The sequence below is a fragment of the Puntigrus tetrazona genome, chromosome 22 (genome assembly GCF_018831695.1).
Source record: "Puntigrus tetrazona isolate hp1 chromosome 22, ASM1883169v1, whole genome shotgun sequence".
In the NCBI taxonomy this organism is placed as follows: Eukaryota; Metazoa; Chordata; class Actinopteri; order Cypriniformes; family Cyprinidae; genus Puntigrus; species Puntigrus tetrazona.
Window position 1 is genome coordinate 14,519,991 of NC_056720.1, and position 23,916 is coordinate 14,543,906.

Consider the following 23,916-nt stretch of genomic DNA (forward strand, 5'->3'; position numbering starts at 1 on the left):
TACAATCCTGTCTTTCATCTTTTAAACACGTTAAGCATATCTTTTATTAATAAAGCATGCGTTTTTTTTTTTATTTGCCTTGATTGGATCCACGGGAGATTTATCTAGCATTATATTTGTACTTTGTCGTCATTTTATCTTTAAGGAGGTAAACACAGCTCTTGATTTACATTCTATCACATTACTTTGGGAAGGTTTTTGTGAACGTTTGGGCTGGAAATTGTCCATGTTGCATGGTTGCATCTGGCCTCACTTGTGTTGCAAAAATCACAAACTTATTCATTATTTTGCAAAAAATAATGGTCTCAGGAAAAGCCTAAAATCTTTCATTTGATTTTGAGGCTAAATATGACCCGGACATGTTCAACGTCTGAGTTCAACACAGTCCAACAGGTGGGAAGCAGCACTGACTCCGGGTTACGATATATTCCAGTGTGTGCTGCCGGTCCAGATGTGAAGAGCTTTAGCCAGACACACTCTGGCTTCCCAGCCTTTGGCCCCCCTGACATCTGAGTGTCACAACACCCGCCATGATAGAAAACACATGCGCGGCAGATAGGGTTCGTGAAGGAGAGAGAGAGAGAGAGAGAGAGAGAAAGAGAGACAGAGACAGAGACAGAGACAGAGAGAGAGAGAGAGAGAGAGAGAGAGAGAGAGAGAGAGATCGGACAGAGTCAATTGAGTTGCTAAAGCCACACCAACAAAGAGCTTCTTGTTTCATTGATTTCCCAGAAACAGCATCAGCTGTCCAGCAGGGTCAGCAAAAATGTCAGGAAAAAAGCAAAGAAAAAGGTCTAGTCCCAAAAATCTGTGAGACATTACAGAACATCCTGTCCCAACAAGAGCTCATAATCAAAGCGCTGGCTAACAGACCTCTTACCGTATCTCTCACAAATAACGTTTACGTTTACTTGTGCTATTTATTATGAAGATCTAAATACCTTCTCATGAGGATATGGACTTTTTACATGTGACTCAAATTTTCTGTATAAAATACAACACTTATCAATTATATAGTAAGTAATTAAACACAAGTGATCTGGTTGATACTCCAACATTAGATATTGCTATTAATAAGAAAACACAATGCCAATATATTGTAAGTTATTTGGCCATGTCAAACTAATACAACTAATGTATATATTTATTTATTTGTTTACTGTGGAGAAACCTTTTGCATGTCCTGAGTTTGGTGTCCTTGGTCAACGTATTAGTCTTGACCATATCTCTACACCTAAACCTTACCCATTAGTAATGTCTAAAATCAGAGGAAATATTAAATGAATTACACTGATGTACAAGCACCAATCACTGATTATAAATTGGTTAATCACAATGTTGTTCCAGGGTCAATACAGATGTTGATTCAGGAACACGTTGAACTTAGCAAAATCAGGTCGTGCGAAAACTTTCAGTCAATCATTTTAAAGATTTTACCAAAAAAAAAATCGAATTCACATAATTGGAACAGAGTACCTGTTATTAGTCATCCGCAACAACACACATATCAGTAGATTCTTTTTGGAAAAAAAAATTCGGTCCACATTTGCAAACCCTCATGCCATTCCAAACTTTTGCCCGTACAAAGTTAATGCACTCCAAATGCTTTCACTGTATGGATGAAATGAAAAGTATTTTTCAAAATATCTTCAATTTGGTTTTACAGAAGTATTAAAAGTAACCGAGGAACCAAATGGGGTTGAGTAAATGATGACAAAATTTTCATTGACCTTGAAAACGGTCATGTTAATGTCTGTCAAGTAGGGGTGGGCGAATTGACCACAATCTTAGTCGTTTTATTTCAAAGTTACGATATAATTCAAAAAATAGTTATATTTGCTTTAGAAAATAAAAACAAAAAAAACAAAAACAAAAAAAAAACACTCAAGCTCACTGAAGACAAGTAAATGGTCAGTGATTAATAGCAGTGAGATATCTTCTCTCTTCTGTTGTGTAATTAACATGAATGACAGACAGCATGAATATTAGACTGCCGTCACTTTAAGATCCAGTATACCGTTATATTGCCTTTCTTAGCTGTTCGCTTTTACTGAAGACCCATATTACTATGTTCATAAGGAGTATTGCAAGGATGGGCACATGCCACATGCGTGTGTGCATTTAACTGTTCAAGGCCTATAAAGCAGCAAAAATAAACTGCTTCAATTCTCCCGCTCTCTACAAGCACTATCTTCATGTGTTCTTCAAGTCCCATAGACAAAGCAAAACTAGTTCTCTTGTGTTTCAGCTGCTTATTTTTAAACCGCAATGCTTAAAAATACATTTCTGTGACAACTTAGCGCATCAACATCTTAAACTTGTAGCTGTGATAAGGATAATTGAAAATCTTTACCAGATGACAAATTTCTACCAGTATTTTGCCCACCCCTACTGTCGAGGATTATTAAGTTTTCATAAGTAAAATGATCACTGATCAGGCCAACGGACAATTACAAACAATCATTTCACCTTCAGTGCAGACACATGCTAGTCACAGCACTAGAGCAACACCCTTGTGCCATTTCATCATATTGCGTGTTCGGATTAGTGGCGGTGTGGGAAAACGGGTCAAATTATCAGGAATGAGATTGTGGGATTGAAGTGGGAGTGGGAACAATTTACATCATTATATGACGCTATGGGCTGATTGGACTCCAGGAACGCTAGGAGGGAGTACTCACCCGCCCGCGGGTCCAGCCATGAGGTGCTTTGGGTTTTGTGGTCAATGAAGTATGTTTCTCCCTGAGGGGTGACGGCCTGGTCCCAACCCTCGGGCAACTGTCCTGTTCAGCAACAGTACAACAGCTAAAGGTCAGCCAGCAGCCAGACCCACACTCCAGAGTGATAACCAGAGAAGTGTGCTTTATTTACAGCGCGGCTTAAATGTGCATAAACAACACTTTAAGAGGTACTCTTAAAGGGACGACTTTATACTTTATTCAGCACCTAAAGGTACATAGTAGTATCTTAAATGTGTACAGTAGTAAAATGCAGCTTAAATAGTTTTTTTTTATTCTGTCACCATTTACTCACCCTCAAGTAGTTTTGGGTCATCATCGACTCCCTCAAGTATTTGTTTCCTACTATGGAAGTCAGTAATGACCAAAACAGCCTTTTTACAAACTTTCTTCCTAGTTTTTCGGCAGAACAAAGAAATTCATACAGGTTTGGAACTACTCGAGGGTAAGATTTCGTTTTCATGTTTGGGTGAACTATTCCTTTAAGGGTAAAAATACCACACAACTGTCTGTTTTAATGTTACTTCCTCAGTAACAAACCCCCTAAAAGTTCAATTTATGCGCATTTGTTCTGACAGCTTGGTGGTTTGTGTGATAATAATCTTTTATCAAAATATGATTATCAAAATGGCTTTCCTTTTCAGTGGATGTAACATAAGCAGTATTCAATACATAATATAATTGAATCTAAATGAATAAAATCCACTTTTTTAATTCAAAGAAGTCTTTTTATAATGCCGTGCCATTGCATTTTATTTAGGAAACACTAATATCATATTTCGAAACACTCATATCATATAAGATACAAATGATGTCATTGTATGATTTTTTTAATACATGTTAAATGAAGTTTGAAGTTTTAATACATTAAAAAATGAGCGTCTTATCACTGACCAGATGACACAGTCATACTGGGCTCAATTCCTTACAAGCTAAAAAAAGCTGTCGCAGCTGCCTTTAAAACTCTAGAGTGTGATGCAATATGGCGATTGTTATAGTAAACAGGGGTGGGGGAGGGGGGGATTGGGTCTATGGAAAGCATTCGACAAAACTGTATTGTTCTAATAATGCACTCCTGCATTAGAGTGTCAATTACCCATAATCCCTCAGTTTTGAGGGGGGCCCCACCATGAATTACTGCGAACACACAACAGGTGAAGGCTCAAGCTGGTCTAAACTAAGAATACAGGAAATCTGTTGCCTCTCAAGTTCCAGGGACAGAGGAAGGGATTGTGGGATTGTGAGCAGGGTCTGAGTCACAGCTTTCTATTATGTGTCTGTTGAACTTGTACTAGTTCCTGGTGAGCCAAAATTGATGACGCAGCCATGTCAAAAAAACAAAAAAAAAAGAAGATCTTCACCCGAAGATCATGCACAAGAGAAATGAGTGGTTGAGTTTACAGAAAACCAGCCATCTGAGCGAGTGTAGCAGGTTGGCTTAAACACATCATTTCAGGCTGAGCAGCTTTATTCACATCCACCCAAGCGCAGCGAGACATTATCACCGCTGCTTCCTCTCAAGTCCGCACCGAGACTGAAAAGTTGCATCTTCTTTGCTATTGTTTACAACAAGGCGCAAACGCTAAATATCTTTACTTCGCGTGAATGGAGAAAACATCTCAAACTTCATAGAATGTAACTCTATATGCTGAGATAGTTTCCGTCTGCTGTATGCAGTGCTGGAAGGAATATTTCTTCCTCCAAACTCTTTCGACTTGTTCTTATCCCTCCATCCCCCCTTCGCAGGAATCTGTTTCTCGGCTGCCAACAAAGCAAGAGGCACACCTTTTTTTCCATTTCATAACAAATCAGGATTTGGGAAGAAGAGAGCAAAACAAAGAAAGCGCATTTGGAAATCGTTTAAGTTACTGACAGAGCAAAAGCAGCGACCCGTGCGACAAGCAAAACATACTACAGAACGCCTCACGTATGATGGTCAACAAATCTAATGCAGCTTTAAAAGCCTTTGGATCTGCTGGCTGGGAGGCTTTTTTCATTAAAACAGCATTTGACCCCCTCGGAAATACAAGTTAAACCTCATTCGGGGCCTCTGATTAACAGACTGCTCTATGTGCTGTTATACAGAAATGGCAGATAGTCCTTTTAACATACTAAATGAAATTGCTAAATGAAACACTTTGTCTAAAACAATAAAGTAAATCTGACCGATTTGCTGCTAGTGGCTAGTCATTGAGTGTGCATGAGAAAAGAACTATTTATTGAGTTTGTGAACTTGAATTAATTTTATACAATTTGATATATAAAAAAATATTTTTTTAGAGAAAGAATAAGTACAAAGGTCCACCCCCAAAACCTAACCTAAGACTGGTGCAAAATGACTTGCCATGGGACTTTCTATAAGTATAATAATACAGTCTAACTTGTATTAAACATTTTTGAATTAAAAAACTGAGTTTGCTTGATTCATACAAAACAAATTTTAGAAAAAAAAAAGCATGAAGGTCGACATCTAAACCCAACCTTCATTGTACGAAAACACACAAACCAGATTATACATATTCAAGCAATCTGAATATGTTTTGTTAACATATTCTACGTTTGTAGAATTTTACAAGTTTGTTTTTTTATTCATTTTTATGATTTGATTAATTTAAAAATGTACAATGAAAAATAGTCCACCGCCTAACATAGAAGAATACAAAAACATACAAATGAGATTCAATGAATTCATAAAAATGTAGCAAGATGTAAAAAAAAATGCTTTAGTATTAGGCTTTTCTAAATCATCCCCTATGCACTCAAAAAATTCTCAACTAATAAAGTATTGTCCATTTGAATTCAAAGTGGGTTTTGAGATCGTAGGAGAATCTTTAACCATTAGCACACACATCTAAGCGCAAAAAATAACTATTTTAGCATGCTAGATGTCAAGTATTGTGCATTTATTAAACTTCAAGAAGTTCATCCCAATTCCACATTATATTAGATGTCAATGTGAATGTCGCGGGCCATTGAGCATTGGAGTTATAGAGGACAAGCACCTGTAGCAAAGCACTTTCAGCTCCTTCCCAGCTGATTGGAAATAGCTCAAGAGAGCATGTGTGTTTTCATGAGTAATGGGGAATGTGGACTGCTGGGAGGGACGGTTTTTACACTCACCGAGGTTGGGTTGAGACAGGGCCATGGAGCGCTGCTGTATGTTGCCGTTGTTGGAGGCTTGATTGTGCAGACTCATCTGGGTCACCGAGGGTGTCATGGTCTTCCTGGGGTCGTGCCATGTGGTGATCTTCTCAATGTGACTGCACAAGAAAGAAAACAGCATATTCGCCTTAAACACATCACAGAAGAGTATTCGCACTGGTTCGAAGAAAACCTGTTTTTCTTTATGTCAAGCAAACCGGAACTTGTTTTTCTTGTATTCTAGGAACGCAATGGCGAATTTGCACTTTGGACACTTCAGCCTTATCCCAATCCTTTACTCCAAAACCCATTTAAAACCCAACTGTCTTTCAAAGCACACATTTAGATTTCTTGGACATGTCTAAAATACGACAGTGACGGTTTTGGGAATGCAAACCATACTCGATGTACGGTTTGTTAGGATAGAACAGTATTTGGTCGAGATACATCTATTTGAAAATCTAAAAAATGTAAATATTGAGAAAATCACAGATTAAACCCCCTAACCGATTCAAAAGTTTGAATGTATTTATAGTAGAAAATTTAAAAAAATGTCTTCACGAAACATGTTCTTTACTTAATATCGTAACGATTTTTGGCATTAAAAGAAAAATCTATAAATTTGACCTTTACAATGTATTTTTGAGCATTGCTACAAATATACCTGTGCTACTGCTTTTGTGGTCAAGGGTCACAATTTATTTGACTGTAAATGTAAAGTTCCTTTGTAGAACACCAAGATTTAGTGAGCAAACGTATTAGGGCGAACAAGATTCTGCCTTAAATCATTCAACAAACCATCGCTGGACCTTTCGACCTGCAGTTCTAACCACAGAGCTCTACAAGCAATCACTGTGGATTGTGAATCAAGAAACAGATGTACTGGTGTTTTCAGGCTGTGGTGTCCTCTCCACTGCTCCACCCCGAGTGAACCCTTCAAAACTGCAGCTACGTGACATTCTGGCTTCTCTGCATTTTTTCATGCAAGGCCATGAGCGTCAGACTGGCGGTTGCTGCATGACATGTCCCTCAGTAAACCAGTTTAGCCTTGCTTTCATTATCAGGTGGGCTTTACCATCTAGTTCAGGGGTGCTCAAACCTGCTCCTGGAGACTTCCGCTTGAGATTAGGCTCAACCTCATCTGACATTTACAACCTTGATGAACAGGTCCAGGTGAGTTTTGCTGAACTGAACTCTGCAGGAAAGTAGATCCGACTACAGGATACGGTAATGATGAATAAATGAATAAAAGCCTTGTTCAACCGCTGGTTTAGCTCCAAAATTTGACTGCCAATAGACTTATTTATTTACAGCCGATCACCTACAAAGTTTTTTCGTTCCATTGACTACCGTTTATACAAAATCTCATGGTAAGTTTCCCATTCACCTTCATATGAAAGTTGGGCGAATTAAGACCTGCAAATTTATATTAATATGATGTAAATGTGCATGACTAGGAGATCGATACATCATATTGCGACACCTGAAACTGGAGTAGTGCTTTTGGATTCCTTCTATCATTCTTAAGATGAAGCTTTATTAGTGAAATATGGCGTACTTTTTATTATTGCTTTTTGAAGCTACACTTCAACGTCACAACGTCAATGTTTAATTATGCGAATCTGCATGACCAGATTTCCAATCAAACAATTTCTGGCAAGCTTCAAATGTTACATATTGTGTACTTTATTGCATTTAGCTTTAAACTAAAATATACTGTACTAAACTTCACCTGTTCGTTTGTACACAAACTGGTCCGAACAGAAAATCACATGGCTGTTAGTGACCAAATGAGTCACAAAATACACAAAAGCCTCAATCAGTGAGTGACTCACTCAAACTATTCAAGCTCCGCCGGAAAGATTATCTACTTCCTGCTGATCTCAGGCCCGTGCTGTGGCAGAACAGTGCTGCCCTGACAGCAGACCTCCCGGGGGGTCTCTTTAATGAACTGCTTCTAATGTTTTACTGGTTAAATTCTGTATTTCTTCATCTTAAAAAAAATATATTGCTACACACTGTTTTTTGGTTACGCTGGCCATCGGTTTCTTAGTTGTGGTTTAAGGAACTCCAGCTTTGTGAAATACATCAACAGTGAGGTTAATTAACACAGTCAGGAGCTAGCAGCCTGAGTGGTTTAGATTTACGAAGGTCTGACAGGAGAGAGAAGGAACGGGCCCTTGGGGGTCTTCGGGCTCTGGGTGGGGCAGCTGTCCTGCACCTGTGGGTTGGGCCCCTTAAATTTGAGGCCCATCTTCCCACACGTTGCAGTGGAGCAGCTGTTTAGCAGCCTAATGTTAAAGCAAACAACAATTAGCCAGTGGCACAATATTGCGTTCTGTTTTCATTTCACTACATTTTTCAGTCAATATTAAATTAATGAAAGAACTATGAGTCTCAATTTGTAGTGTATTTTTTAAATTGAACAACGTGAACTCAAAAGTAACTTAAAGTAACTAAGCAATTAGTAATCTGATTTAAATGCAGTAATCAGTTATGTAACAAAATTATAACTTTAAAGAAGTAATTAATCTTTTGTAGTGGATTACGTTTTCGAATAACTCACCCAACACTGGTTCTGCTCAACAAAAACATCAGAATACCTGCGGTATTGGGCGGTACTATGTAAATGAGCTCACGTTTGTAAGTTGCTTGGAAATTAACGTTTTTGAGACGTGATTTTATGTCTACATCAGGCATTATCATCTCTGGCAGTTTCCTGCAGAGTTAAGATCCAAATATAATCAAAAACAGTTGAAAAAGGTATGCCTTGATCGAGGTTGAAGCTAAACTGCAGAAAAGTGGAATTCAATGCCTAAAAACGCTTATATTTACATTTTGTCCTCTTATGGCATAGCACTTTCATTTCTTAGTTTAAAACAGTAATATTAAAAAAAGAATATTAAAATAATTAACAATCAATTACAATGACATATTGGCATCATAAACCATTACCAATACGAGCTCCCGATTTTCACTTTTCCGTATGCAGTCTAGGGTTGAAGGCGGGGTTTATATTTTTTCAGAAATTTGTTTCTTCAGTGGTTTGAAAAAACTAAAGCAGAGATTACGAGGCACGGGGGGCTGACGTTTGGGTCTCGCGCAGCCATGTTTGGGTACAAGTCACATGCTGTTTGCAGAGGAAACACACACACACACACATCTCAAAGAAACAATGGCTTGGTGGTGGATTAGAGGTGACACACAGGCTGAAACAACACTCACGGTAGCCAGATGGACACAACACTTCTGAGCTGAGCTTCCCTCTCTTCCTGTTAGCGTGCTAGCTGTGGAAAATAACACACACACACACACACATACACACACTCCAGTATAGTCCCAGTGCTTGATATGGGGCACAATCGCATCAATAATCACGCTTAAAGCATAGAAGTGTGCAAATCTTTCAATCAGCATTTAAAATCATCACGGGTGTGTTGCCTGCAGAGTGCATTCCATAAATAACTTCAATTTTCAAATGCAATTTCTTTCATTGCGGCTTTAACGCAATACACGTGTGCTTCAGAATTGATCTGTATTCTAGTCTACTTTGCGTAAATTATAACAATCAATTTAAAAATTAGGGATGTTTCCTATTTGACAAAGTATCAAACCGTACTCATATGCATCTGGTATGTTGTTCTAATTATAGAGCAGGCAGTGGCACAGCAGACCCAGCATCTGAAGGCACCTTTCACCCGCAAGTGTGTTTAGAGTCCAGCAAGAAAACTCCAGGAATGTGAGTCTGTCTGTAGTCATAGAGATTTCAACACACTCCAGACAGAGCTGGCACACACACACACACACACACACACACACACACAATGGCACACAAGCAACACACACTTACTTAGGAAAACAATCTGTGTTAGACATCTATAAGATTTGTGCCCACCTCTGAGATGAGTGTTGTAAGAAATACTATTGGTGTTTAAGAAACTCAAATTAATTTAGTGGAATATTTTATCATTATTCTACATATTACATGTACATATTATTCTAGCAAGTACAATGATTCTTGGTTAGGGAATTGAAATGCTTTACTGATATAAAAGCATATTGGGAATATCATATTGATTTAAATTAGTCAAACAATTACTGCATCACATAGTATTTAATAATATAATATATGCATGTATAATTTTAACTATAACTTTTATATCAGTAAAACTTTTTAATGCATTACTGTATTATATCAAAATCATATCAAAATACATTAATTACTGATTATATATATATATATATATATATATATATATATATATATATATATATATATATATATATATATATACACACACACACACATAAATACATTTGGTTAAAAATATTTTTCTAATTATATTTGTATACATTTTATTAAGAATATTTAATTAATAATAATATTATTTAATTTTTATGTTAAATATAATTGCATAAATACAATATAATTTTCAGACATTTGTGTGTGTGTGTGTGTATATAAACACTGCACACACACATATTATGTAAACAAAAACTTATTTTGGATGCAATTAATCACGATTAATCATTTGACAGCACTAATTTTAATGTCTTTTTTATAAAAAAATTTGACTTTTGACTTCAATAAAATAAAACTTTTGATTCATCAATAAAAAAGGATTGAAAAGCTCCACAGCATCAAGAGAGTTTTTCTTCTCTGTGCAGAAAATTCTCAAATGTGTCTCGAAGGCCATTTCATTGAAGCGCTCATGCTAAAACAGGGCGGATGTTAACTGTGGTCGGGTCTGGCCTGACTCAGAGTCATCCTCCCCGCTGAAAACCACCCCATCCGCAGGGTGACAGCAGCCCAGCATGGCTCTGGGACTCTCTCCACCCAGCTGGGCTAATTGAAAGCAGGAACAAAAGAAAAGGATCCACTTTCCCAATTACTCTGAGCTCGGGTTACCGGGGAATTCCTGCACATCCAGCACAAAGGCGACTCCTCCTCAGAAGAGAAAAGAAATCTGTGACGGAGGGCCTGTCCGAAAGACGGATCGCCAGAGGTCAGATTTAGATGGAGGGGATTGTTGAAGGACACCAGCTGGATATTGCAGAATCAGAAGTATTCAATTGAATGTGAAAATGTGAGGGAGGGGCGCGCAGGAAATGGAATGCGCTACTAATTATAGTCATCCAGATTACTGTGGGTGAGCCCTGACATCTCCTGTAGAAACGGGCAAGTTGTAGCTTGTGTTTGCAGGCCTGGTCAGCAGTGACTAATCTCAAATGGTTTATGAAGATACAAGCAGTTCAGCTACAGGCGAGCGATTTGGCACACTTAATTATGCACAGTAGAAACTTCAGTTTCATAAACAGTGTTAATATTGTAATATTCATCAATTGATAAAGTAAAATTCTAAATAAATGAGTGCTGTCAGACGATTAATCGCGATTAATCGCATCCAAAATAAATGTTTTTTATTTACATATTATATGTATGTGTACTGTCAATATTTAGTATGTATATATAACCACACACACACATAAATATTTCAGAAAAACATGTTATGTTTATATATTAAATATATTTTTAATAATATTAATTCCATGAATATAGACGTACACAAATGCAAATATCTTCTAAGTATATGCATGCATGTGTAATAATATATATATATATATATATATATATATATATATATATATATATATATATATATATATATATATACACACACACATATATATAAACACACACACACATGTACACACGCACACACACATCATAAATATATACAAAGCGCACACATGTATTACGCAAACAAAAACTTTTATTTTGGATGCCATTAATCACGATTAATCATTTGACAGCGCTGCAATAAATACAAAGCTTTCAATTTCAATTCTAAAGCACCTCCAGAAGATGTGTTCGTCAACATTGTTTTCATTGTTTGCTAATAACTCCATTATGTCTTGCTTAAGAAAGGACAACATTACGTTAGTAGCGTCACTAGATTTAGTTACTTGCTACCCTAAAACTAAAACTCACAAACAAACATTTGCGACACTTGGTTTCTGGAAAATAGGATTTGAACATCACAAAGACTCCAGCGCCAACGTGACCCGTTGGATCGAAAAAGGCAAGGGACGGTCCATGCTAAATAGCTGCCATGTTTGTGTGGAAACAGACTCCAAAAATACTTATTCAGCAAGTGGAAAACTGAAGCAGCCCTGCATCAGATCTTCCTCAGCTGTTGTGAAGGACTTTGGGCGGCTCGTCGTGTTACTGCTTCGAACAACTGTCCCGTGAGTGTGGGAGTCAACGGCCCGGCAGCTGCTATTGGGTGCGCTAACTTTAGACCTGGCATGGATTTACTGGCTCTGTCCACTCACACGGTTTAGAGCCCAATGATCAAATATATAACAATAGTGATCATATCTATCTATCTATCTATCTATCTATCTATCTATCTATCTATCTATCTATCTATCTATCTATCTATCTATCTATCTTCATACTGCTGTCAAACAATTAATCACCATTCATCACACCCAAAATAAATGTTTTTTTTGTTGTTGTTGTTTTTTTTACTAAATATATGTACATAACACATATTTTATATATACTGTACATAGATATAAACAGCACACACACACATATATTATGTATATATTCTGTTTGTTGCTCATTTGTTGCTAAGTGTCATTTACACTTTTTCCATAATAGATTAATTTAAACATGCAATAGATAATTAAGACATTACTAACAGCAAAAAAAAAAAAAAAAACATATTTTTGGAAAACGCTAATCTCTAGACTTATTTTCTCTGGCAAACTAACAACCTGCTGACTTTCCTAAAGTAAATGAAAAGCACACAGTTTGCACGAAACATTAAAATAATAATCAGAAATGTTACAATTAAAGAATGTTATATATATAAATGGTGATACTGCAGGCTGGAGAAGATATACAACTCAAACTGAGAGTCTGAATACAGAGATCATGACAGTAAACCAGTGACTCATGACCAGTGCTTTTCCCGTCAGAGACAAAGCAAAGCCTTATGGGAAGTCTGGGAGTTGCTTGACCCTTATCACAGTTAAGAAGTCTGTATTATTGTTCTGCCACACTATTAGAGTTAAACGGCTGTTTAAAAGTTAAACATGTAACTGGTACATTCGGTGTTTGGATTCCAGGTTTGTTCAGATCTCCAGATCCCACTTCTTATACGCTGCTGGTGTTGAGACGCTGCATGATTTAGGAGGATCTCATTAAGACTTTATAATGCGGCAGATCTGGACGGCAGCCCAGTATGTTAAATAACTCCAGAAGGACTCTGCCCGACTGCAGACTAACAAGAAGAAAATCGTGCTGCGGAAAAGAACGTACTGATCCCATCTTTCAAAGGGCAGGGCTACGGAGGCTCTCGAGAACCCACAGATCTCATGAATATCATGAGCGGCTCGCCTCTGAGCATCCACGAGAATGAGACGGCTTGTCTTCATTCGTTTTCTAATCATTTTATTTGTATGATTAACAGCTTTTATTTGAAAAACATTTGTCAGCGAAAGTGTTTTAATCACTGTAATGTGTCCTTGCTAAAGAAATACATATTCATTTATAAAAAAATAAACTTGAAAATTAAATCTTTATATTTATATGTATTTAATTATATATATATATATATATATATATATATATATATATATATATATATATATATATATATATATATATATATATATATATTCTTACTAAAGTGTTATTCTGAAATATTTATTAATTATATTAATGCATTATTGTTCGTATTTCTTTGAATATATCCTGGTGGTATTTTTTACATTATAAAATCTGAAAATAATATAGGGCTGCATAATATAGTCAATAAATGACGCTATGTTCTTAATGTTGGTTACACTTTATTTGAGGGTGTCCTTGTTACAGTGTAATTATGTAAAAAAAGAGTTTAACTATAAAAAAATAAGTGTACAGTTAACATAAGTGCACATTAAAAAGCAATAAAGTTGAATATGCTTCCTTATTATTTTATATGTTTTAATATGTACAAATCAGAATAAGCATGCTGTTACTTAAATTTACTTAAATATTGTGTTACAGTGAATGAAAATGCGTTAGTTACCGAAGTAGACACTTTACTTAAATTTAAAGCATTTTCTATGAACATAAAACCACTTTTGTACATTTTTTTGATGCAGACATCTTAACATCTTTGACTCTTATGCATAGGTACTGAGTAATATTACTTAGCTGCATGTACTTACTGTATGGTTAAGTTAAGGATTAGTTACGTGCGTGCAATCGTGCATAATTAATTATTATTATGTAAGCATACAAACAAGGAGACTTATTTTTGGTTTTGAGTGAAATATGTTCTTAGTGAGATTCACCCTTTCAGCACTGTGTGAATGTTTGTAAAACTTCAGCAGTTCACTTGACAAAGTCTTTAGAGATCACTGCATTGATGAGTTTCCTCGAGTGTGTGTGGGTTGCTGGAATGCTGTGTTAAATTCAGCCCCAGCATCGCCCTGACAACACCCCGTCACCCCTCGGCCGATCCCACATCACGCATTAACATACAACCCCCCTCAGACCACACAGTTAATAGTTAACTTCATTCACTCTAGTACTGTCTTGTTGTGTTCATCTTAACCTCTGAACTCATGCACCTAATGATAATATGGTGAAATATAACTCTGTCACACTGTATAACTGTGTTCTAGATCATTGTATAGCTTCAGTGGCAGATTATGTAAAATATGCACAATTCCAAAAAAAAGAAAAGTATTTATAAAATATTTAAAAGTATATATGAAATAAATAAATAAATAAATACATATACATATACATACATACATATATATATATATATATATATATATATATATATATATACATATATATATATATATACATACATATATATATATATATATATATATATATATATATATATATATATATATATATATATATATATATAATATATATATATATATATATATATATATATATATATATATATATATATATATATATATATATATATATATATATATATATGGGGGGGGAAAAATAAATATAAAAAATAAATAAAACAAATATATATATAAATATATATATTGAATAATTAAAAATGTTTCTGTGGGAAATTTGAAATTTCACGACAATTATTTAAATATATATTAAATTTAGTGCTGTCTAACTGCAACCAAAATAAAAGTTTTTGTTTACATAAAATATATGGATGTGTACTGTGTATATTTATTATGTATATATAAATACAAACACATGCATGTATATGTTTATCAAAAATTTTATTGTATATATATATATATATATATATATATATATATATATATATATATAGAATTTTTTTTTTTTTTGTAATATTTGTGTATTTATACATCCATAATAAATGTACACAATACACACAAACATGGATTACGTAATTAATCACAATTAATCATTTTGACAGCACTAATTAAAATCAATGTTAACATTTTTTGTTTTTGTTTCTTCACTTTATGTAGGTGTAGGTGTAACACCACTAACAAAAAAAAAACATTTGAGTCAACATGTAAATTCAATTAAAGTCCTACATTTATTAAGAGTGGCCATAAGTAGCTAAATTATTCTAACCCCAATTAAACCATCTTTACCATCTTTAGTTACAATAAGATTGCCTTGTAAATGAAGGAACTGGAAAATGGCATTGAGCTCATGTAAGAAGTTGAAATTACAGTACAGAATGGACCAAATAAATAAAATGAATTAACATAAAATCAAGTTATTCAGTTATTATTACCTACATTTACATTTACATTTTAGTCTGCAAAATGACTAAATGTAAATGTTATTATTACCTAAAAAAAATGAAGCTTAAACTATTAAGCATTACATAAAATACAACAAATGCAAGTTTAAATATAAATTAGTTGTAAATGCATTTCTCATGTTAGTTTACTTTACTTTTAGGGTTCCAAAAATAGCGAAACAAAATAAAATAAAAATAATAAAAATCAGTAAAATCTATGCAAAACAAATGAGGAAAAATGTCCTATATATTTTAATATGTACAAATCAGAATGAGCATGTCAAAAACAAGCTGAACAAAAATATGAGCTATAAAAACAAAATCTAGTTTTGTCAAATGAGTAATCGTGATTAATCTGATCCAAAAGAAGAATTGTTTACTTACATAACACACATGCGTGTACAGTGTATGTTTATTATGCATATATAAATACACGCACATATTTATTTAGCAAATTTTTACATGTATATATACATATAGTTTAAATTAAATATATACATGCATGTGTGTGTATTTACATAATAAATACACACAGTAAACTCCTATATGTTACTGCAATTAATATGTTGACAGCCTCAACAATATAAAATATAATAATATAAATACATTAATGTATATGTATGTGAACATTTTCAAAATATTTGCCGCGTGTGTGTATTTACATATACATAAAAAAATAAACACCCATTACTTTGGATGCGAACACCGTTTTGCACCGTTTAGCCTCATAAAAATGTGCACTTCCCTCCTCGAAGAGACCAAATGCTTTGATTCTCTGGAAGGCCCGGGCTAGCATCTGATAAGTGTGTCCATACGCCAGCCGACTGTAAAGCTGGGCCGAAAAACAAAAAAAACAAAAGAGCGCTTGACACAAGCCCCCGTCAGCTCGTGACGGCACACAAGCGTCTTTCTCTTGTCTCAGAGAAAGCAGAAATATAAAGAGTGGACACATATTAGCCTCATGTCTTCGGGACAAAGCGCTCATTGTAAATAATCCTACAAGAGACATGGGAATGAACTCTGGCTCTCGCACACTTTCCTTTCCATCGGCTGCTCTCTCGCTCGCTCAATTAATGCACTTGGCTCCACTTCGCCCGAAAAACACAATGAGCTTTTCCCATTTCATTTCTTCTTTTTAAAAAACGTTCACTACCCGTGGTAAAAAAATTAACAAGTTTTCTAAGTTTACTGAGTTTTTCTTGTTATTCTCATTCTTAAAGATATCTTATTTGACGTGAAACACGTAAAGCCGGGTTTAGTTTGCGAATTTAACCTGTAAGTTGTAATATTGCGCGAAAGAGAGAGCATCCAACGAGTCAAAGTGAACAAAACCCTTCCTGATAACTTGCTTGCATTTCAGAGGAGCATACCAAACACAATGTGATCATTTCCTTCGAAAGAGGATACTGCCTTTTGAGAACACAGTCGAGTGAGACGATTATAAAGAAATACTTTTCGAATTAAGCGATTTCTTTATCAATATATGCCGTGTACACTTACGATACAAAATGCGCATAAAAGCAGGGTGAGGGAAAAATAGCTACTGTTAGCAAAGCATTTTAATTCTGTAATAAAATACATTAGTGAATGTTTAATTTAAAAAATACTAATAATCTTTACATACTATCATTAACATGTTTTTTAGTGTGTAAAATATTTTCATGCATTTTTCTTATTTTAGAAAGCACAGTAAAACAGTAATATTGCGAAATATTTTTACAATTTAAAATAACAGTTTTCTATGTTAATTTACTTTAAAAGGCTGAATTTTCAGCATCATTACTCCAGTCTTCAGTGTCACATGATCCTTTAGAAATTATGCTGATTTGCTACTCAAGAAACATTTCCGATTATTATAAGTGTTGAAAATACGCTGCTGCATATTTTGAATAAATCTTGATTTTTGTATTTTTCAGGATTCTTTGATTAACAGAAAGTTCATAAAGTGCAGTGTAAGAGAAATATTTTTTCTTTTAAACTCAATTCATCCTTGATATATAAACATATTTTAAACACACACACACACATATATGAAGAGTTTATGTTTTATTGTTTTAAAAAAAAAACACAGCAATTTGAGATCAGTTGCACTGCACAATGAGAAAACATGACTTATTTAAAATATTTTTTTGCTAATTATTGCTAACTAACTATATATAATTTAATGTGTGTGTGTGTGTGTTGACAGATTGTGACTGTTTTTTTATAAGAAAAGCAGCACTCCAGCGCTACAAGCTTTCCAATCTGCAAAATATCTGCGCGATATCCGTGTCATTCATTTGTGCTTTTTAAACAGATTTACCAATCATTCTTAACTGACATTTGTTCTCAGCTTTTTAAGGAGAAAAGAACGAAAGAAAGAGAAACGCTGATTCCCACAGTCCCAAATGGTGCCTCATTTTTGAAACACCAAATGCTGCCATAAATCTCCAATTCTATCTCTAGTTAAGGAGTTAATTGCAATCAAATGAGCAGTAACAAGCGACGAGGCTGTCACCACACATGAGCCAAAACTGCAAGACGGCACTAAACACTGAGACGGAGACTCCGGACGGTTACCGAAGCCTGGGATAACGAGAAGGATTTTGGCTGGGTTTGGCTCAGGTGTCTCTTTGCCTGTAGGGGTAATCTGTTCAGACATCGGCCGGCCCGCGGCTCCCAGAAACCTCTAGCGCACAGTTATGCAGCGTTACCTGTTCTACTCTCAACACCTGCTCAACCACGCTCACAATGAGTAAGAGACAGATTGCATCTACAGAACAACTACACGGCCTGCTCATCACCGCACATGACACCCGAAGCTCACACAAACTCTACCGGAAGCATTTGTGCTGCGTCGAAATACGCTGTTACGTCGTCATTTCCGAGTTTGTAAAATTGTGAAACTTAAAAACGATAACCCGGCCCTTATTGATGTAAGTGGCGTGAGTGATTCAAATCAAAGACATACAAAACAGCTACTAATGGAAACATCTGTTGTGCCTTGCGTGCATTCAGTAACAAGAGCTGGGGGGGGGGGATATTGCAAGCGGAATTGTGATGTCCCTTGAAACAAAAAATTATATTTCGGGATATTTTTATAAAGAGCAGCTCTCGTGGAAAAATATGCTTTATACTTAATTGTGAACTGAATGTAATGTATTTTTTGTATCTTATTGAATTTTATTTTATTATTAATTAAGCATTTCTGCATGGTAACAAAAAAAGCGTGACAAAATATTATAAAAAAAATAATGATTTCAAATGTACTTTAAAGGCAGTGTTGGGGAAAAATAAGTTTAAAGTTTAAGTTTAAGTTTTTAGTTTAAAAAATAATGCATTCCAATATTGGAAACTCCATAAAATGTAATTAATTACGTAACTTGCGTTATGTTCATTTTTATGGAATATAATTTGCTACTTTTGCATTACTTTATGTCTTTCTGTGACTTGGGAGGCATGCTTATTACCTCATGACACTTTAAAGTTAGTGCCTATTACTTGTTAAATATTATAATTTTGTATTATAATTTTTATTTGATAAATATTAAAACATTTATTTAACGTTTATTTAAATATCCATTAACTAAGCACACTTTTTTTTCACAAGAGGTTTCTTCTAATAAATTATTCCATTGTCATAAGGGTTTATAAAATAAATATAGTTTTAATTCTTTCATGGCTTCTTATTTAAAGTCAGTAGATTCTCTCAATTCCCTTTCCACTGGCAGGTGTGCTACACGGCTTTAACTTTAGACCCTGCCTCAGATTAGAAACTTTGACGGCCGCATGTTAAATGGTCTGTCAAATTCGATTAAACTCAAAGAAAATAACCCCTGGGAACTCTCTCTCTGCTCTTTCGACGATACAGATTCCTCGGCAGCGGCATAAAGGCATTGCTCTCCTGGAATGTGTATTCTTTGGAGGAGCCACTTGGAGCAAATTTGACTCTTTTCTCTCCTTCTCTTGTCACCCACCTTCGTGCCGGTGACGTGGAGAGTGGAATGCATGGGCGTCTATTGCATTTTAAAGATCAGACGCATGCCAGACCCTTCAAGAGAGACAGACAATAAACATCATGCTTAAGCTGTCCTTCAGCGAAGCCCCCTTTGAATCCAGCAATGCGTCACACGGGACGGGGCGACGCTGCTGCCCCCAATCCGGCGACCACACGCATTCTCCCCTCGCTGCTAGAGAAGCGCCCAAAACAATGCATTCACAGACAAAAACCCAGAGAAAGGGTGGAGTCTGTCACCATGCCTGTCAACAAGCCTGAAGTGGGGCGTGGTCCCAACAGGTCCCGCCCACTCGTGGACACGCCCCCGCAACTCGGTGGGCGGTAACACTTACACACAGAAAAACAATCAGCTCGTGGAGACGCTTTCTGTACAATATGACAGTGATTTTTTTTGGCTATAAAAAAGTAATGATAGTGATCATGGTGGCCAATAAAATGTCAAATCTCATTTGCATTTCTGCATATTCAATCTAGCGTGCTTCTATCGTTTTCAAGAGCATCATTAACATCAAACCTTTTGACTTCATTGTACTAAAAGTGCCCAAATTTGAAAAGTATAAAAAAAAAGCTTGATGACGCCGTGACAAAGCATGGACCATTAGTAAGTAACTTAATATAATGCGGTTAACATGCAATTAATGATTCAACGTTATATTTAAAGTACATTGTATTTATATCATTTAATGTTTAAGCATATACTTGGCTGTAAAAACCGAAGGCAGAAGCGAAGTTGGAGCACAGATCTACTGAGGGGATTTTCTACGGAAAGACACTGTCAGACAGCAGGTGTCAAAACTGTAAACTAACTTTTTCTGAAGATACGTAATTCTTATTTTCTCAGTTTTTCTTTTGAACCGCTCTTTGAAGTGCGTAATGCATGTTTATTGTTTTTACTTTGCCCAGAGCGTCCCTCCTACCATTATTCTCATGAACAAAAGGAAATGAGCAGCTCCATATCCTGTAGACAGAGCCATCGCTTTCAACTGCTTATTGAAGAGGGGGTGCAGAGACCAGCAAAGCACATGGAAAATACCTCTCATGGAAAACTCAGACCGCATACCCACACCAAAACAATCACAGCGACGAGCTACACAAACTACTAAAATACTTTGCAAAGGCAAAGCAAATAATATTTCAAAATTCCAAAATTGTTCCATTATATTTGAGAAAGTTGGTACAACTAAACTAGGTTGTAAAAAAAATGAACATTGCAAAAAACACATTGCAACAATGATAATTGTTTAGTGTAGAGTAAGGTTTTGAGCAAGATTATTGTGGTTAACTAAAACTAAAATGGAGGAAGAAAAAAAAAAACTTTTGTTACTTGAAATAAAAGAGATACATAACAAAAAAATTGTTTATTAAGAAACAACGTAAGCTTCATTTTTATCAGACAGCTGCCAAGTGCCAACGAAACTTTTCTTATTTAACTTGATATACTATAACGACTAAAACTGAAATGACAATGAAATAAAAAATTATAAAGACATATTTAAAGAAAATACAATAATAATAAATTACAACAAAATAACTTAGAAAGAAAAAAACCTCCCAATAAGAAAAACTGATAGTTTAAAAAAAAACCTGTATGAAAATTTGCAGGGACCTTTTAGGGTTAAACGTTTATACACATTTCTGTCTTTTATGGATAACAACTGTAGATATTTTGAAGAATGTTGAGAAGCAAAACAACACTTGAGCGCACTTGCTTCCAATGTGTGGAATAAAGTCAAAGGGGTCTGGAACTACATAAGGGCGAATAAACGATATCAGAACTGTCATTTTTAGGCGAACTATCTCTTTAAGTGTGAGCAATTGCAATGCTTTAGCAAACGGCGCTAGTGAAGCACCGGCAAACAGTTTTCGGGTCAGTACTTTAGGTCACTATCAGTAAACTGACAGCGATATGAGGGCCGTGTGCATCAAAATCTCCCATCCTCCCTTGCTAAAAGGGTTACAGATGTCTTCCCAAAAGGGGATGTCTGTTGACGGTCAGCAACACTGTGTACAAGAGCCACTGAAGAGCTACAAACCTGCTGCTTTATTTAAACGCCGTAAAACACTTTGGCATCGAGCTCAGAGGAGCACCGCAGTACACAAAGCAGTCGCTGTCAAAACACTTTCATCCTCTGTCTGGCATTATTCGTGAAAGAAACGCTCTGGACGATCAACTAATCGGTGCAGAAGAGCCTAGTTAACTTAAACTCTCTTTTCTCTACTGCCAGACGTACATTAATGAAATCAAAGCCCTGAGTGTAGAAATATGCCCTTATCTGTCTGATAAGACCGCGCATGGAGAAGATCGCCCATCTTAAAGGGATTCTTTGTTTTCCGATGTTTAAAGTGATGGCAGTTGAAAGAAAAAAAGAGTAAATGAACGACCGCACCCTAAGGGGCCGCTGACAAAGAATACGTTTTTCCATTCCGTTGCGTTACTTTTCCATTGTTTTTCCACGTAAACCTTCTAGACAGACATGTTCGAGGTCTTTTTTTCTTGTGTCTCGGCAAGTTAAAATAATTTACGTTTTACTCCCCGTTGTCCGCTGTTGATAGTTTTATAAATCACACATATTTCGTTTCCAGACCAAGCAAATCTGCATGGGAAATTGTTCGCCTTCATGCAAAATTCCCTATTGTGTAGAATTCGGTTGAAATGAAAAATAGCGATAAACAGTGGTAGCGATATATTAAATAGTGATAAAAATGGTAAAAACGCAAACATAGTTCATGTATGTTCTTGCACATTAGCAAAAGTGTTGCCTTTAAACGACTGTTCCATTAAACATGTTATTACACATGCAGCTATAACTAGCTATAAACAGTTAAACTATGAAAGTTTAGTTTAACTAGATTCAAACACAAACATTTGCATGCTATCAATGCGATTTTTATTTATTTATTTTTTTTACAGAGAGGTATTTTAATCAATTTTTTCTGTCATTGGGACGACTACTGAACAACCAATATGATTTTTTTTTTTTCTTTTGGTAATGGTTACTTCAGTGTGGTGGCAACAAAAACTTCTCTTGTCTCTTGTTGGATTATTGTTGAGTATTTTTTGCTTTTAAGCGCCACCTACTTTCAAAGAGCAAATGTGCATTTTCATTTGATCTGTCTGTCGGCCTGAAAATACAAACTTGCAAAAAAACGACCAGGTTTCCATACCAAACACTTGCGCTGGTGTGATGAGATTTGACACCTGCTTGTCCAGACATCTCTGCATTGAATGCGCATGTGAGTGTTAAAGTTGGTCTACCGTTTAAATGATGAACTTTATCACGTTGTTTTGTCCGACCTTCAGAGTCTGAAAAAATGCACAGAAGATGATCTTCTGAAACAGTCGGTAAAGATGAGGCTTCAAACAAAGGCAGAAGAACACTGTCTAGTTGTGAGGGTCATAAATAACAGATGCTTTTTTCTGTATAGCATATGTGTGTGAGCCCAGAAGCCCCCCATCAGCTGCTGCCGTGTGTGAAACGCAGCTCTCGTGTTATTGTAGACGTCAATGAGCTTACTGAGCACTTCATAACACTGGCCTTTGTCTGCAAACACCACAATACCACTGACTGTTTCAATGGAGCGCCATGTGTTTAACTTACTAAGTACAAATATAACACATACACGTATAGCCTGTATGACAAACCTATTAAATATGGCAACCTGCAATTGTTACCTTAATAAGCTATTTCTACCTGATTTAACCCATAAACACAAATGATCTTAGTTATAAAATAACGTATATCGGTTGATTCAGTTAAATAAAATTGCTTGGGTGACTGCTAACTAGTTTTAACTGTGCTAACTGTGTTTAATGCAACCGGACTATTGTATGGGACATTTGAATTGTGCTGTCAAATAATTAATCGCTTTCAAAAAAAAAAGTTGTTTACTAAATATATTAGTTTATTTTGAAATATTTACATGTACATACATTTAGTTTTATTATTATTAATATTATTTTTTTATTATTAATATTATATTATTAATATTATTAATAATATTAATTATTAATATTATTAATTTTGCTATCTAGAAATATATTTAATATATATTTATTATATATTTAATATATAAACATAACATATTTTTCTTAAATATATATAAACATGCATAAGTTAGGTATTATATACACATAATAAATACACATAGTATGTTACATAAAACTTTTATTTTGGATACAATCGTTTCACAGCGCTAATGTAAATATGTTCGTAATTACACATTTGTAATGAAGTTGCATTTTAAATCATTTTCAATGTGA

The 23,916-nt window shown here is 35.3% G+C and overlaps 1 protein-coding gene across 2 annotated transcripts in view; it reads right to left on the reverse strand.

Moving 5' to 3' along the window:
* The window catches only part of wwtr1 (WW domain containing transcription regulator 1), a 39,348-nt gene that overhangs the window by 9,812 nt on the left and 5,620 nt on the right, over nt 1-23,916 (reverse strand). For both annotated transcript variants that reach the window (XM_043223059.1, XM_043223058.1), the window contains exon 2: nt 5,859-5,998. In XM_043223059.1, coding sequence (XP_043078994.1) covers nt 5,859-5,998 — 140 coding nt within the window. The remainder of the gene's footprint in view (nt 1-5,858; nt 5,999-23,916) is intronic.